The sequence below is a fragment of the Tigriopus californicus genome, chromosome 5 (genome assembly GCF_007210705.1).
Source record: "Tigriopus californicus strain San Diego chromosome 5, Tcal_SD_v2.1, whole genome shotgun sequence".
NCBI classification, from domain to species: Eukaryota; Metazoa; Arthropoda; class Copepoda; order Harpacticoida; family Harpacticidae; genus Tigriopus; species Tigriopus californicus.
Window position 1 is genome coordinate 4633606 of NC_081444.1, and position 15210 is coordinate 4648815.

The 15210-nt window shown below is 41.4% G+C and overlaps 5 protein-coding genes across 5 annotated transcripts; all 5 read right to left on the minus strand.

Moving 5' to 3' along the window:
• Positions 1 to 2223: 2223 nt before the first annotated feature.
• LOC131880517 (coiled-coil domain-containing protein 39-like) lies at positions 2224 to 5399 on the minus strand. Its single transcript, XM_059227173.1, has one exon. The coding sequence runs from the start codon at positions 5199 to 5201 to the stop codon at positions 2343 to 2345; it is 2859 nt and encodes a 952-aa protein (XP_059083156.1). The 5' UTR covers positions 5202 to 5399; the 3' UTR covers positions 2224 to 2342.
• Positions 5400 to 8239: 2840 nt separating this feature from the next.
• LOC131880155 (failed axon connections homolog) lies at positions 8240 to 9263 on the minus strand. Its single transcript, XM_059226686.1, has one exon. The coding sequence runs from the start codon at positions 9190 to 9192 to the stop codon at positions 8302 to 8304; it is 891 nt and encodes a 296-aa protein (XP_059082669.1). The 5' UTR covers positions 9193 to 9263; the 3' UTR covers positions 8240 to 8301.
• A 2235-nt stretch (positions 9264 to 11498) lies between these two features.
• LOC131880602 (failed axon connections-like) lies at positions 11499 to 12589 on the minus strand. Its single transcript, XM_059227269.1, has one exon. The coding sequence runs from the start codon at positions 12582 to 12584 to the stop codon at positions 11703 to 11705; it is 882 nt and encodes a 293-aa protein (XP_059083252.1). The 5' UTR covers positions 12585 to 12589; the 3' UTR covers positions 11499 to 11702.
• A 56-nt stretch (positions 12590 to 12645) lies between these two features.
• LOC131880604 (failed axon connections homolog) lies at positions 12646 to 13663 on the minus strand. Its single transcript, XM_059227271.1, has one exon. The coding sequence runs from the start codon at positions 13530 to 13532 to the stop codon at positions 12783 to 12785; it is 750 nt and encodes a 249-aa protein (XP_059083254.1). The 5' UTR covers positions 13533 to 13663; the 3' UTR covers positions 12646 to 12782.
• On the minus strand, positions 13538 to 14882 carry LOC131880603 (failed axon connections homolog). The gene is made up of 2 exons (XM_059227270.1): positions 14515 to 14882; positions 13538 to 14445 (listed from the first exon to the last, which is right to left on the minus strand). Exon 2 carries the CDS (start codon positions 14443 to 14445, stop codon positions 13684 to 13686), a length of 762 nt encoding a protein of 253 aa, XP_059083253.1. The 5' UTR covers positions 14515 to 14882; the 3' UTR covers positions 13538 to 13683.
• Between the last annotated feature and the right edge of the window lie 328 nt (positions 14883 to 15210).

Below are 15210 nucleotides of genomic sequence, written 5' to 3' on the forward strand. Positions count from 1 at the left end.
CTCCCCACCCATCATTTTTTGGAACCCGTCTGCCCAGACAATCTCGTTAAGAGACAGGCAAAGCCTCTTCTTTTACGTTCCTGCTGTGCATTTCGCCGATGTTTGAAGTAGACCAAGGAATCACACCTCGTCTCCTTTAATGGGGCACAAGTTAATCTTGGGATTGACAAAAAATTGTGCCATATTTTGTCGTGAGTACGGAGGAACCCCTCCGGGAATTATTTCCGTTGCCTCTGGGCTATTCAATTCAATGATGAAGTTAGAACAGAAAGGATGAATTATTTGTTGACTTTCTGCCGAAGATTCTCTAAAGAAATGAAGCATGTGCCCATATATGAACTGGAGAAAGGGGATCGAATTAGAAAATTAACCTCTGACGATGCATAATTGGCTGCTCATGAGCACTGGATTTGCAAAGGTTTTCCAATAACCACTACACCTTAAGCCAATCTTGTCTTAGTCATGGTGGGTGGTGAAGAGCCCTCTGGAGAGAGAGCGATTTGGAACTTATTTTTCTTCAATTTCCAAAGACCAATTTGGTGATGAGTACGAAACTCAATTACCTTCCAAGTGCGCTTCATTTTACATTTATTCACTTAGTTGGAAAAAGCTCATTCGAAGTGAACGAGAGAGGGAGCAAAAAAGCGAAGACGACAATGTTGTGAGATGAGTATCATATTTCGGTGCCCAAGCAATTTGGAATTTGAATTAAAGAAAAAGGGAGGAAATAATCTAGGTTGCGTTGATAAGTAATCAAGCCTTCCGTTTTGCTGCTCACAAATATCTGAGGGAAGTTCGTTCATGTCCCGGTTTGAAAATGATTCCATTAATTACGATAACCTAGTTAGTACTCAATGCATGTCCCATGTAGCCGATAGTCTTTTTCATGCTCTAACTGGACATGCCAATCATTTTTTTCTTCAGGCGTTTCCAAATCAGAATATTGAAGCATCTATGTAAGTGCTAATGAGTGGCACTCAATGCTTGAGCTTGCACATGATTGCTGCTTTAACATCAAGATACTTAAAATCCTATCGAAAGAAAGAAAATGACGGAATTTCTGTTTGCCCAATAATGTATTGCAAGCAAAGTTCTTATGCATTTTCAAGTTTAGGGTGAACACCTAATAATATATTCATAGTACATTGAAGTACAACTAAATACATGGAATTTTATTACTAGACATAAAAATAAGCTGCCTTTTTGGGCCGTAATTTTTTTAAGCCGGGAAAAATGTTGAGAAAATGTGGAAAATGCGAACAAAAAAGTTGTAAATATGCGAAATGTGTTAATTTTAGCTAGTTTGCCGCAGTTTTTTGTTACAAAATGCTAGGCACTCGAACTGCATGTCAGAGTTTCTTCATTTCATTTTCAAGAAATTGAGATGTCTTGCAATGCTGGACATTAGGACACTTCTTTTAATTGGAACGGATGATATAGTTTAAAATTGATTCTCTTCTGGAGCCTAGTGGGATTCCTGAGGGATCTTTTGTGCACCAAAGAAATTTGGTGTTTTTGGTTTTATCAAACCTGTGACTGCAGGTTTTAGCGCAACAACAGCTCGCTTTTTTGCCGATTTTCCTAAACAGAAAACAGGCAGTTGAATTTCGTATTCCAATTATTGGTGGATCAAAAGTTGTATAAAGTTTATGAGTTAACAATTTGACGAATCATAATCATTCATTTGAATAGTACCGGGGATTAATCTCCTTGTAATGATTATTAAAGCCTGTGAAAATCAAAACCAAGGCAAACCATAAAATTGCCAAAAACGTCTAGATGCTCTACGGAATTAAATGAAAAAGGTCCTCAACAAGGCAAACTAAACTAAGGAGGAAACAGATAGTATGTCCTTTGGGGGCGTAGGGTATTCTGGCACAGTTTTGTTCGGTAGATTAGATATAATATGAAACGAAAGTAAAGTAAAATTGATAAGGTTTTTCGTCTTGAAATGCTGAGAATTCCATTCCCAGTAGTTGTAAGAAAGTCCCCTAAAAGTAGAATCTATTTCTAAAAAGATATTGCAGTAAAATGCGCTTGAAAATGGACTTATCGTAATTTGATTAGTCTCATTTAAAAACAACATAATTGATTTGTAACATAAAAAAAGTTCTTGACATAAGTCTGCCTTTTAGTTTGAAACATCGACAGAACAATTGTCAATAAAATTTAGCTTAATTCACAACAACACCTCAGGCACCTTTCTGTTCCTAGCCTCAGGAGCAAATTTTCAATGACTAACATTTTGTGTTTGCTTTCTTTTTTGATAAAGTGTGAGATAGTTTATATTTAGCATATCACCTCCACAAGCTTGGTAAATTTAAGCATACAAACGTTTGTATTCAATTGATAACTGGCAGTTGTGTTCGAATCGGTTGAACGTCCATAGCCGGTGCCACGTGGTTTAGTTCCATAACTAGCAGGCTATTCGTAGATGATGACCTGGTCATCGAAGTTGTTCGCTTAGCAGCAGCGCTTCGTCGATAAAATGAAGTCTTGGTAGCGGAGCTCCTAGTTGAAGAAAGATTCTCTCTGGAAGCACTGAAGCTCCGCCTTTGAAATCCACTGCTCGATTGCATTTCCAAACGGCTCAATGTTGGCAGTGGGAGGCCAAGTTTCTCAATTTGGGACTGGCAATTGACAGAAAAGTTTGGATCTCCAATGGAGAGCTCTCTCAATTTGATTAGAGTCCCGCGTTGTTTCTCCTTCTCGGTCCTTAGATCCATATCATGCTCATATTGGTGAGCATTGGTCACCTCGGCCTTTAGAGCGTTGGACAACTTGTCCTGTTGTCTTTTCGCTCTTTCGAGTTTCAATTCCTGGTCCTTGATATCAATCTTCAGAGCCTTCAAATCGGCTGATCGCTCATCGGAAATACTTTGAGCCATCTCGAGCTCGGAGTCTAGCTTGATGATCTGGAATTCTTTCAATTTGATCTCGGCATCCAAAGCCTCAAGTTCGTTCTTGGACTTCTCCATGGTGCCGTTCAAGCCCTTTATTTTCTGTTGAAGATCCCGAACATCGTCAGAATCTTGGTTGTCTCGTCGGAAATTGGAAGCTCGGTATTTGTCATTGGAGTTTCGAAGTAAGGCCATCGTTTTCTGAAGATCCAGGAGCTCTCGCTCCTCTTTCTGCAAGTGAACGTCTAAAACATTAGCCTGATCCTTGAGCTCAGCCTTTTCTTGAGCTAATTGAACCAGGTGGAAAGCATGCGAAGGTGCCTTCTTGTCATCAAAGGTTTTAGAATCTCCAAGGCTCTTGACTAGGTGGTCATATCGAATTTTGATGAGATCACTTTGCTCTTGGGTCTTGCGGATTTCTTGTTTGACCAATCTCATGTCTTCCTTCATATGTTTGTGTTGGGCTTGGAGAGATTCCTTCTGGCCCTCAAGATCGCTTTTCCTTCGTCTGTATTCATCATCCTTGGCAATCATTTCTTTGTTCAAGTCTAGTAGCATCTGGTTCAGATTGTTTAAATCTTCTTTGGCTTTTCTCTCGGAGACGAGTAGTAACTTTTCCTCCAGGATTAAGCTCTCCAATTTTTCATGCCAATGAGAGTGTCGTTTCTTACTGTTCTCGCTTTGAAGAGAAACATCCTCGATCCTCGAAACCAGCCCACTGACATCTTGGGTTAAGTTTTCGATCTCACGGGAAATCTTGCGAACATCAGCCTCGATTTTATGGAGTAAATGATCCATATTCCTCTTGTCACCTTTGCGAGCTTCCAATTCTTCCTTGAAGACTTCCAGCTCTTTTTTGAGCTCTGAGCGGACTTCAATCGACATTTTTCCTTGCAGTTGGTCCAATTCACGTTCCAAAGTGGCTACTTTAAAGGCTGCTGCCGAGGCTAGATCCTCTTTCTTTGTCAATTGGCCCTTTACGCTCTTGGTCTTGGTTGTTAGATTAACTCTTTCCATTTTCAAGGCTTTGTGTCGGAGGCCGATGGCCATTTCTTCCTTGGTGGCTTCTTTGAGCTCCTGCTCAGCTCGGACTTTCTTCTGCCGAAGCAAATCCAAATCCCATTGGGCAATGTCTCTTCTTTTCTCCTCGTCGGTCAGGATCTTGTCCATTTCCTTGGCTTTGTCTTCGGCAGAGAGCATGGAATTGGTGACTTTCAATTGTCTTTGCTTCACATCCCCCAACTCAATCTCTAAGGCCTCCTTACGCTTTTTTAACGTGTTTCTCTGATGCTTTAGTTCCTTGATTCTTTTTCTTCTACTGGCGATCTCGGCTCCAGCTTTCATAGTTACACGATCCTCTAAAGTGATTTCGTTTTCCAGATCGTCCAACGCCTTTTCTTTGGCCTTCATATTTTCGTCGTGACGATTGATTTGCCTTTCAAGGTCTTTGATACGAAGATCAAGCTCGGCAATGTTCTTCTTTTCGTTGGTCAAGAACATTAGTTGTTGTTTCAAATCAAGGCTTCTCCGGCGGCCTTTGTCCTTGACTTTATTGATCTCTTCAAAGAGGCCTTGGATTTGTGAATCTCTTGACTTGGCCAATTCAATGGCTTCGGACCATTTACACATAACTTCTTGTCGTTCGGAATGGATCTTCCGGAATTCTTGAGCAGCTTTAAGTAAAGCGGAATTGGTCATTTTGTTCACGGTGGAGCTTTCGTCCAGGGTCGATTTTTGTTCATTTAGTTGCATTTGGAGCTTGCTAACTTTGAGGTTAGATTCCTTGATGTGGTTTTCGTCTTGAAAATGAAATTTGAGTACTTCATATATATCTTTTTCGATGTTTTCTGTGTCCTTGTTCCACTTTTGGATCCGCTCCTGGTCTTGAGAATGCTCTTGGTTCATCAGGTCCAAGGTAACCTGAGCACTCTCCCACTTCTTATCGAGAGTTTCCACATCCAGGAGAGTATCTTCCAAGGCCTCGGAGCACTGAACGTTTTCTTTGGCATTCCTCTCTTTATAATTGACACTGATCTTCAAAATATCCCGTTCACCTTCCAATTCATCTTTCCGAGCTTGTATGAAATACTTCTTTGTGACACACTCTGATTCCACGGCCTCCACATGATTGAATAATTGTTCAACGTCATCACTCTCTTGGTCCAATTGAGCTTCTAGTTGAGCAATATCCAACTGGTTTTGAATCAATTGATGGTGGAGAGCCTTGTTGACATGGTTAATGATTGGGATTTCTCCCAATCCCATGGTTTTAACCAAGTCCTCCACCGCGTCTTGCTCCATTTTGGGCCAGTAATTTTAGAATTTTAGCACACTGCCGTTCCCAAGAGAACCTACTGTCTTGGACCACTATCCGTGCTTGGTTTGTTCAAGTGTGGAACCAAAAGGAATTTCCAGGTTCCCCCACTTTCTTCTTGTTCCTGTTCCATGGTACCATCTACATTCTTGCTTTTGTTCTGACCGGGCGACTGGATTTGCAAGTGGAACGAGACTTTCTCCTTGTTCCCAATTGTACCTCCAATCCCAAAGTGAAAATAAGAATAATCCTACAGGAGCTTTCTGTCACGAAAAGCGAATTCCCCATCTCGATGAAACAGTTTTCTTTTCAGTGACTGGGCTACCAAAAATAACTAGAGAACATGAGACCAGAATGGCAAAAATGCTTCAGTTTCATCAATCGAAGATTGAGGCGAACATTCCAATCGAGAACTAACAATTCAAAAGGTGACTTCTTAATCAAGCACAAGTAGGCGCAATTCACGGAAAGAAAATAACTTGCTATAAAATTTGCAATGTGACATTCCTTAAAATTCCAAAAGAATTCATTTCATTACATTTAATGGCAAAAAAACTTAGCCAGGTATGGAATAGCTATTGCCGTTTGGAAGGAGAGAGGGAGGAAAGTCAGCAGGTAACGTAAAATGTTTTTGAATGATCGTGACATGAGACCGATGGGAGAGATTAAAGGTTTATTCGTTCCATTCTCACCACATTCCCTCCACCATATAACTGATGGAACATGCCGCCCGAAAGGAGTGTCAGCCCTGAACTCCAGAGTTGATATGAGTGTAATTAGTAAACATGGCAAGGACAAGGCTAATCGTTGAGGTTGTGAGCCTTCGTGTTTTTTTTCTTCTCGGCTTCTTCATAGACCTCAGGCAAGAAGCCTTTGTGGTTAGAAAGTGATTTCGTTCAGAGACCGTGGTGAGGTATTGGCTCCAACTAACTGCCACATATGAGCTCCGGAGGAAAAGCGTCTAAAGATCAATAATCATTTTCATCCCATGAATTTAACGAATATACATAATTGACTTTCTTCGGCAAAACAAATTTTCGACGTAATGGGGTTGTCATGGTACGATTGCATGCCTTTTTCCACTTGCGAAATGATGTTCGATCAATCGACCAAATCATGCTTCTCTGATTATAGGCTTTTGATCCATTCGTGGCCCAAATTCCTTTGACAGCAGAAACTAGGACGGACACATAAGCTCTATAGCTGCTTCTTGTTCGGGAATTTTGAGGAAGCAACGTAAGCTTAATGTAAAGCCAAAAAGCTCTAGAGTTTATTAATACATTTTTTACTGCTCTTGAGAACTTCCTTACCGCTTTTTGGAGGATCTTTCGGAACGGGTATGGACTGCTTTCCGACACGGACCAACGCTTACAAATTCCTAACGAATATAAAAAAGAAGCAAATTGGACAATGAAGGAGCCCGAGAAAGAGAAGAGGAGTACTTCATTGTTTTATCAAACCTGAATTCTGCTGGGCTTGGAAGTGCTCTGAAAATGCACGATAAGCTTGTGCAGTCGCTCTGATTGATCCTAAAACCTGGGTGGGACAGCTTACAAATCTACAACCTTACCCGTATAGAACCTCTTGTCGTTTTCTTACTTTCTTTCAACCTAAAAAGGTATAGTAAAAGCCCTACAGGAAAATACATACATCCAAGCTTATGAATCCTTTTGAAAACGTTTTAAAACGCTTTACATAACGTCTATGGATTCCTAAATGAACTTACCATTATTTCGGAGGGTTACTCCTATATCCTACACGAATGCAACTTGCTGAACATCATGACCTCCATTATCTTAGAGTAGTGTTTAATGGCGTCGTCAACCCTAAGGTCATTCAGGGGAATTTCACACCGTTCGTTCGAGGTCATACTACCCTCAGCTAGCTTAGAGTAAATTTGATCTAGGACCCCTACCAGATATATTGGAATCCTGATCATTCCTAGCGCAAACTAATTTTGTATCAACATAAGAAGAGATACTGACATCAGTACTCAGTACTTTTGAAGTGTAGCAATGAAGACAATGAAAAGGAGAGGACCTAATATGGAGCCATATGGAACACCCTACTTGACATCATGCATGTCACTAAGGGAGACCTCCACTTAAACCAATTAGTACTTACTACGAATGAAAATTCTTCACCAATTGAGATAACTGCCTTGGATCACCATATCGTAGAACCATGATCTACCTTGTTAAAGGCAGTGAGAAAGTCAAGATAGACTACATGGATGGACTCAGCATAAGAAGAGAGACTGGCAGTAATACTAAGCTTTTGAAGCGGAGTAACTAATATTATAAAATGGAGGGCCTCTAAGATGGAGCCCTGGGGAACACCTGACTTGATATCATGTCTGTCACTAAGGGATCCCTCGACCTTGACAATTTGCTTCCTATTCTGAATGAAGCTTCTTATCCAATTGAGAACCCTACCTTGGATCCCAATGGCATGAAGTCTATTCAACAAAAGGTCATGATCTAATTTATCAAAGGCCTTAGTAAAATCAAGATAGAGAGCATCAACTGACTCGTGTCTTTCCAGGCCCTCAATGACATGCTCTGTATGCTCAATCAGCTGGGTAACCGTGCTAAAATGCGTTAGGAACCCGTGCTGACGAGGAATAAGGACTTCATGGACATCAAGAAACTCTATAAGTTTGAACTTCATGATCTTCTCGAAGACCTTTCCAATTTTCGAAGAAAGAAAGATCCTTCCCCTTCCCTTCAAAAATTGGAACGTGAGTTAACATTACATTGCCCAACACATAACATGAAGCAAGAACCTGTGGGCAAAGACGGCTTGGTGTCCTCTCCTGAAGGACAAGACACTCATCCCTTCCGCGCATCTCTTGAACAGTTCCTTCCCGGCAAGGCACTTTCAACTTTAGTTTGTGTGAATGACCCAAGGTTGTTGTCTATACGGAATGACCAAATATGGCAGCTTAAAAGCGCTCTTTTAATCCTCCACCAAGACAGGTGGTTCCATGAGATTTCTTGCTGTTTGGGCAAATCTGTTGTGCTAATAAAAGTTTAGTGTATATTTCCTTTTTAGGTACACCCATTGACATTGAATACTTGCAATACATCATTCCTTTTCCATCATTTCATTTTTGGGATTCTCCCAATCTGGCCATAATTGATTTTTCATCATAAGAAAATGCCGCTCAAGGTTGGGAAAATCATTCTTTATGGCGATGGCGTAAATACTGGAATCCGGCGAGCACGTGAGAATCTCGGCCACCGTAGCAAATATGATCAGATCCACTTCCGAAAGCCGCTCATCACTGAACAGATACTTCTTATTCCCAAGGATGGTCGAAACGAAGCCCAGATCGGTGAGTCCAAAGGCCTCAATGTCTTTACGGTTGTGCCTACCAATCCCTTGAACATAGGCCCCCTTCTTCACCATGGATGAGAACATCTTTACCAAAGAATTGATCAAACATTTTGGAATCCCAGGCAGAACCAACCATTTGGTGAAGTCTTGATTGGAAAAGACGTACCGATCCATGGCAAAGGCCCACATGTAATGCTCCTCTATCATGATCCGAACGCAATGAGAAGTCGCTTTTTGCTCCGCAGATAGATGGCTATCCAGATCTTTGTCGAATTTATCGTTCAAGAAATTGATACATAATTGTGAATCCGATAAATCATGTCCGTTAATGGTCATCCACGGAGCTTTGCCCTTGGGACCTTGAGCTTGGTCAAAGCCAGTTGTATACGGTATTTGAGTGGCTCTTAGGTAGGACTCCAATTTCAATACATACGGCGATGGGCTTGGACAAGTAGCAGATCTGTGAAACTGATGCAGGTAAACGGTGTCCTTGGGAAGACTGTCCCACTTTTTTCGTAACAATCGCTTGGTGTACCATTGTTTGCTCCTGATTAGCACATATCCCGTGCCGAGTAATCCTAATCCAATAGAACAAAATGGCTTCCAGTTCTCTTTCACTTGAACCTTAATTTCCTCCATTTCGACACGTGCTCTCGCTTAGGGCCAGTTCTGGACACTGGGTATCCGCTACTGGCCTGTCTGTGAGCGTATTCTAGAAAGTACACTTGCACTAAGAAGGCACATAAAAACAGTCTTGCCAAATATTTTGTGCAGGCATCTACGAACTGGATTTCCGAACTCGCTTCCATCTCGAAATAACTGACGGTATAAAGTCTGCGAATAACATTAACAAGGTCAAGTTTGAAGAATATGTACCCACCCACATCTAGGTATACGTGTACTTGATAGATTCGCTACCAATGACAGTGGAAATTTAATTGAAGTATGTCAATTTCTTTGGCTGATATGTAATCAATTGCAAACGTTTAGAAATGTAATCCCTGTAATTAAAATGCAATGCAGGTGCAATTCCATCGCTCGTAGTCCTAGAATACGTTTTGTGCGGATTCCTTACCGCTACTGGGAATGAGATCCACAGGGGTTACTTCTGGCACCAGGTTTGGACCCATGACATCTGGGGAGAAGATTCTTGCCTTGTTCGCGCTGCCTCTTAGACCGCTCGGCTTCACCAGTTCCTTGAAAGGGTTACACCCAGCACCGGACCCGGGTTTGAACCCACGAGCCCTAGGAAGAGGATTTTTACCTTGATCACGCTGCCTCTTTGACAGTTCGGCTACACTAGCTCCTTAGTCAATATATAGTGATCAAATTTCAAGAAATAGGTAACAATTCGATTTTTTTCCTTTTATTATGTTGCTATTGCCAAGATATTTCTTAGCAAATATAAGTAGCAGATACTAAAATGGTCCCCACTCTGTTTAATTCAGAATTGGATTATTTTTACAAATAACCTTATCCTTCAACCATTTAGTATCAACTTAATTCAACAATAGGACATTCATTTCGGTGCTAACGGGTTTTTTTTTGCAATGAAAGTTAGCTTTTGTAATAATATTGATCTAATCAAGATATTTCTAGCTGTTTAGTACCTGTCTTCAACTATCAAGAATGGCAAGTACCATCTTTGAAGTTACAATAATTGTTATCTTTAGTTGTTTAGTTTGTCAGTTGTTTCACTATGGTTTGAAAATGTCTTGCGTTGAAACTTGCTCAGTGCAAAATGTTTAGCTGTTCTGTGGATGCGATCTATTTTCAAAAAAAAAATTAAAAAACCGCTGTCCCATCGCTCCCTTTTTAATCGGCATATGAGCGAATTTCTAAATGGCAAGCCTGCAGCTGAAATGATGATTTTCCTAGTAGCTGATAACAGTCATTGAGTACATGTGTATCAATGGTAGGGACTCCCTCCTCAAGACCTCAACTTCCCTTGGTAACTCCAAGAGCTCTTGGGTTTAAACTTCAGTTACCAACTAGAACGGACGATGTAATTGGAGTGACGTCATAGCAGATAGAAGAATGGAAGAACACAGAGAGAAAACATCGTCATAAAACGGGTTTGTTCGAATAAGAACTCCAATTGGGCGTGGTTGACCCAATAGTGGGTAGAAGTACAATACTTCCTTTCACCCTTGAGGCAACCATACTCCCTATTTCTCCTATTTTTTTAATGATATGGATGCTAAAGGTTACACCGAACGAAGGGTACACTAACAAGCTTTAAGAGTGGTACCCACATTATTGATAAGTTATATTTTTGAGCACAATGACTTGTAACAAAACAAAACATCGATGTACTGTAGAACTTGATTTAGCCGCCCTATATTTCCCTTGAATATCGAGTTTAGTATTGTACTGTATTGTATGAAGATCCATTCCAACACTAAAAAGGCGATGAAGGAAAATATAAATTGTAATAAAACGAAGTAATGAATGGAATGCCCTCGTCGGCGGGCGGTATAAAAAATGAGGGGCCAAAAATTATAGTACAAGATCGAAGTCATTAAGGTTTGGAATAGGTTGCATTTTTTAATTTCCTCAATAAGGGCAGCTCATTAACATAATTTAAGTTCGTTGCAATACGAAACTGAGTGCACCTTGGACGCATTTTTCCTGACTAGAGTTGGTTAGGAACTGTTTATAAAAGTTCCCCAACTGAATTTTGAAGCTCGGCACTCGGCCGTCAGAAGGATGAATTCGACGTACATTAGAGTAGTTAGTAGCAACTATTATATGGGGGCACAAAATCAATAACAAATTAGATTAGAAGTTTTTTCAACATTTTGTCGCCAGTCTTAGATTTCATTGGAAGGTCACGTGTGATTTCTCTTGTCATTTGCACGAAAAGGCTATGAATACAATGAACGCATATATGATTGGTCCCAAACCCATGTTATAAATTAAAACAATCATGCTTTTTTTGGTGCGTTGTATATATTTGGTGTGATTCAATACATTACAAAGGGTAAGTGGCTCAGTATCAGTTTTTTTTCCTTGAGCAATATCATTTTAAGGTGCAAGGAGTGGTCCTACAGGTCTGAAAAGACAATGCGTAGCTTTCAAGAGATTCGTGGGACACTGTGCAATTAAGATGTGTGAAAATTGGATCACTTAGAAAACGCCATGAAATTTCATTTTTCGTTTGTTGCTGAAACTTCCTCTGCTTCTTCTTTGGGAGCAGATTCTTTCTGTTTAGATTTTGATTCTTTCTCTGGCTCAGATGCTTTGACCTTCTCCACTGTACCAAGGGTCTCGTCCCAATCCGACCAATATTTTTCCTTGATCCTCTCTACCAACCCTTCCAAATTCACAAGCTCCTCCTTGATCTTCATTCGCATAAAGTTATCCTCCTTGGTACAATACAAAATTTGACACAGCATGCCAAAGATTGAAGCATCAAGAAGAGACGGCTCCATTCCCATGAAAAACGGTTTGTTCCCGAGTTGGTCCGAAAGAGCCTGCAGATCGTCCAAGCCCAATTGTTTCATCTCCTCCCAACTGTGACGTCCAATCCCATGGTTGTAAGTCTGCTTCTTGATCCCTCGTTGAATGAACTTGGTCATTGCACCTTGAAGGAAGCCCGGGACTCCGGGCATAGGAGGTGAAAATGTGCTCATGAACTTCATGTTCTCCGGTTGGAATCGGTCTGAGGCCATCACCCAATACAAGTGATCCTCATTGAGAACGAGGAAAGCTCTGGCAATAGCCTTTTCCTGAGGGGTGAGATGACCATCGATCTCTTCATTCCTGGCCTTCATCAAAGCTTCCAAGGCCATTTGAGAATCCGCTATATCCTTGCCATTGAGAGTCATCCAAGGGACTTTCGATTTGGGACCCATGGGATGTTCCGTATCCACTTCATATTTTATGTCCTTCATCCGCAGATACGTCTCCAATTTCAGAGGAAAGGGAGAAGCATTAGGACAAGTGTAACCACGTGGTAAGATGTGGATCACGGGAACATTTTCTCCCGCCTCGTTCCATTTTTGTCGTAAAGTTGAGGAGACTCCCATCTTGTCTGAAAAACCAAAACGAGACCTTTAGATTTTGGAGCTATGGTAAAAGGCTTGAAGGCTGACTACAAAACATTTATTGCGGTTTTATCAGATCACTCTCCAATTGCATATCACAAGGAAGTTGCAGAAATATTTTTGAATAAAGTGAGATTGGGTATGGCACATGGTCTTCGTTCCCTACAAAATCGCTCATTGTTATGCCTTATTGTACAAACAATCATCCCAGTCAGGCCAATATTCCTCCTTCATTCGATCTAGGTGACGCTTCAGATTAGGAAAGTCCTCAGCCACGGCTTTGTAATAAGGGCTATGTGATGGAGCCGTGTAAAAACTCATCACTGTCATGCCAAAAACCAAGCAATCCAGTTCAGTTGGCTTGTCCCCCATCATGTAAGTTTTCTCTCCCAAAAAGACAGACACGGATTGAAGGTCCTCTCGACCCATCTTCTCGACCTCGGCCTGAGTGTGGCGACCAATTCCTTGGCTTTTGCAACTCTGTTTCATGCTGCTCTTCCACTTGCGGAGCACCAAAGGTACGAATAACTTGGGGATGGGTAAAGGTGCGAAATAATTCAAGACGTTTTTGACGTCGTTGTAAACCCATTGATCCAGACAGAAGGAGTAATAGAAATGATCTTCTAGGATGGCTCTCATTCCTCGAGCAACGGCTCTTACCTCTGGAGTCAAGTGAGCGGAGAAAACAATTCCATGCTTCTGAGATAAAAATTCTTGGATGATTTGAGAATCGGCGATATCTTGTCCGTTGTAAGTGATCCAAGGGGTTTTGCCCTTTTTACTGAAAGGTTTTTTAAAATCCAATTCATATTTCAATTTAGCCATGCGAAGGAAGGTTTCCAACTTGATGACATAAGGCGAGCCACTTGGAGCGGTGGGTCCACGATCCAAGGTATGAACGACAATGGTGTAATCCGCCTCCACAGACATTTCGCCTATAATCAAGGAATAAAAGTTGATATTGCATTAGTGTTTACTTTTATGGCACATTTTGGCTCCTCTTTCTTCTGGTGTTTATTCATTACAATGAAACCCAATGTCGTCATGCAAATGTAGAATTAGATTTTTGAATTTGCAAGACTCATTTTTCGGTCCATTTGCATTCGTCCCAATCTGGCCAGAACTTTTCTTTCATGCGATCGTTGTGGGCCTTCAAGTTCTGAAAGTCCTCCATCATCCACTTATGATACTTTGAATGCTTGGGTGTGGCATAAATCCCCATGCAAATGAATCCAAAAAGGACACAATCGATCTCGGTTGGTTTGTCTCCCATGAGATAGGGTTTATCTCCCAAATAATCCGAAAGGCTTTTCACATCTTCCAGGGCCATTTTCTCTTGTTCGTCCTGAGAATGACGTCCCAAGCCTTGTCCAACACATTGCTTCTTTAAATTTCTGGACACACTCTTTATGATGAGTCCGTGAAGGAATTTGGGCGCAGGAAAAGGGGCGAAAAACTCTTTGACATATTTTCCCTTGTGGAACACCCATCTTTCCATGGCATAAGTGAAATATAGATGGTCTTCCATAATGGCACGCATGCTACGGCTTATGGCCCTCTCCTCTGGGCTCAAATGAGCCGAGAGATCCACCTTGAAGTGGTCCTGAAGATATTCCATGGCCAACTGAGAATCAGCCACGGCTTTTCCATCCAAAGTGATCCACGGGCTTTTCCCTTTGTCACTCATGGGAGTCTTGAAGTCATTCACATACTTGATTTTGGCCATACGTAGAAAGGTCTCGAGTTTGATTGGAAACGGAGACGGACTGGGGCAAGCCCGGGCTCTGTCGAACTGATGAAGAACCACGGTGCCCTTTTCGATTTCGGGCGTTGGTTTCGGCATCTGTGAAGTGAGTAAATAACACGACCCAGAATGAAAACGTAACACTGAACCACTGTTTTGGCCACTTACTTTGTAACTTTCGTTGTTATTCTCAAGACTGACGGTTTCACCCTGTATCTCAAATTTCAAGCGTCATGCACGACGACATCCTAAGTATAACATAAACGTACTTCAGCACCGTCCTCAATTCATGGACGGACGCTTCGGCTGAACGGATTGGCTTTACTCTCTCTGATATCTCTCATATGAAGACGACCAAGCCAAGCATGTCTTTTCGGGAGTGGACGATGATGGGTCATGGTGTACGTGGAATCTGCAGGCTTCAAGTGCCGAACGAAGTATGTTTGTGGCAGGTCTGCCAAGCCAAGCTCATCCAACTGTCCATTCAACTGGGGATAATATCCAGGTGAAGCCTCAGGTGGAAGCTGAAGGAATTTGACCAAAAAAATAGTTTTGAGGGGATTGGTAAAAGTTGCGCCCCGGCTTTGGATAAGATTGAAGAAGCAGTCTACCGTGGATGGATAGAAATGTGAGGCAGATGTGTCAAGGTTAATTCTTAGTCTTAGCTAAAATGAAGGTCACTTGACCCATGTTCTATGGAAAACCAACCAGAGTAATAATTTGTAGAATTAAGATAATGGTAAGCAATATCATATTAGAAGATTTGGGAAGGATCCGAGCCAGGTTTGTTGATAATGTGCTTGCATTTTTTAAAGATGATAATGATGACTTGCCGTTACTTTGAACTCATATGTTTTCTTCCGT

What these genes read in the sequence shown, in the direction of transcription:
- LOC131880517 (XM_059227173.1), bottom strand. Translation starts at nt 5,201, where the DNA reads ATGGAGCAAGACGCGGTGGAGGACTTGGTTAAAACCATGGGATTGGGA.
- LOC131880155 (XM_059226686.1), bottom strand. Translation starts at nt 9,192, where the DNA reads ATGGAGGAAATTAAGGTTCAAGTGAAAGAGAACTGGAAGCCATTTTGT.
- LOC131880602 (XM_059227269.1), bottom strand. Translation starts at nt 12,584, where the DNA reads ATGGGAGTCTCCTCAACTTTACGACAAAAATGGAACGAGGCGGGAGAA.
- LOC131880604 (XM_059227271.1), bottom strand. Translation starts at nt 13,532, where the DNA reads ATGTCTGTGGAGGCGGATTACACCATTGTCGTTCATACCTTGGATCGT.
- LOC131880603 (XM_059227270.1), bottom strand. Translation starts at nt 14,445, where the DNA reads ATGCCGAAACCAACGCCCGAAATCGAAAAGGGCACCGTGGTTCTTCAT.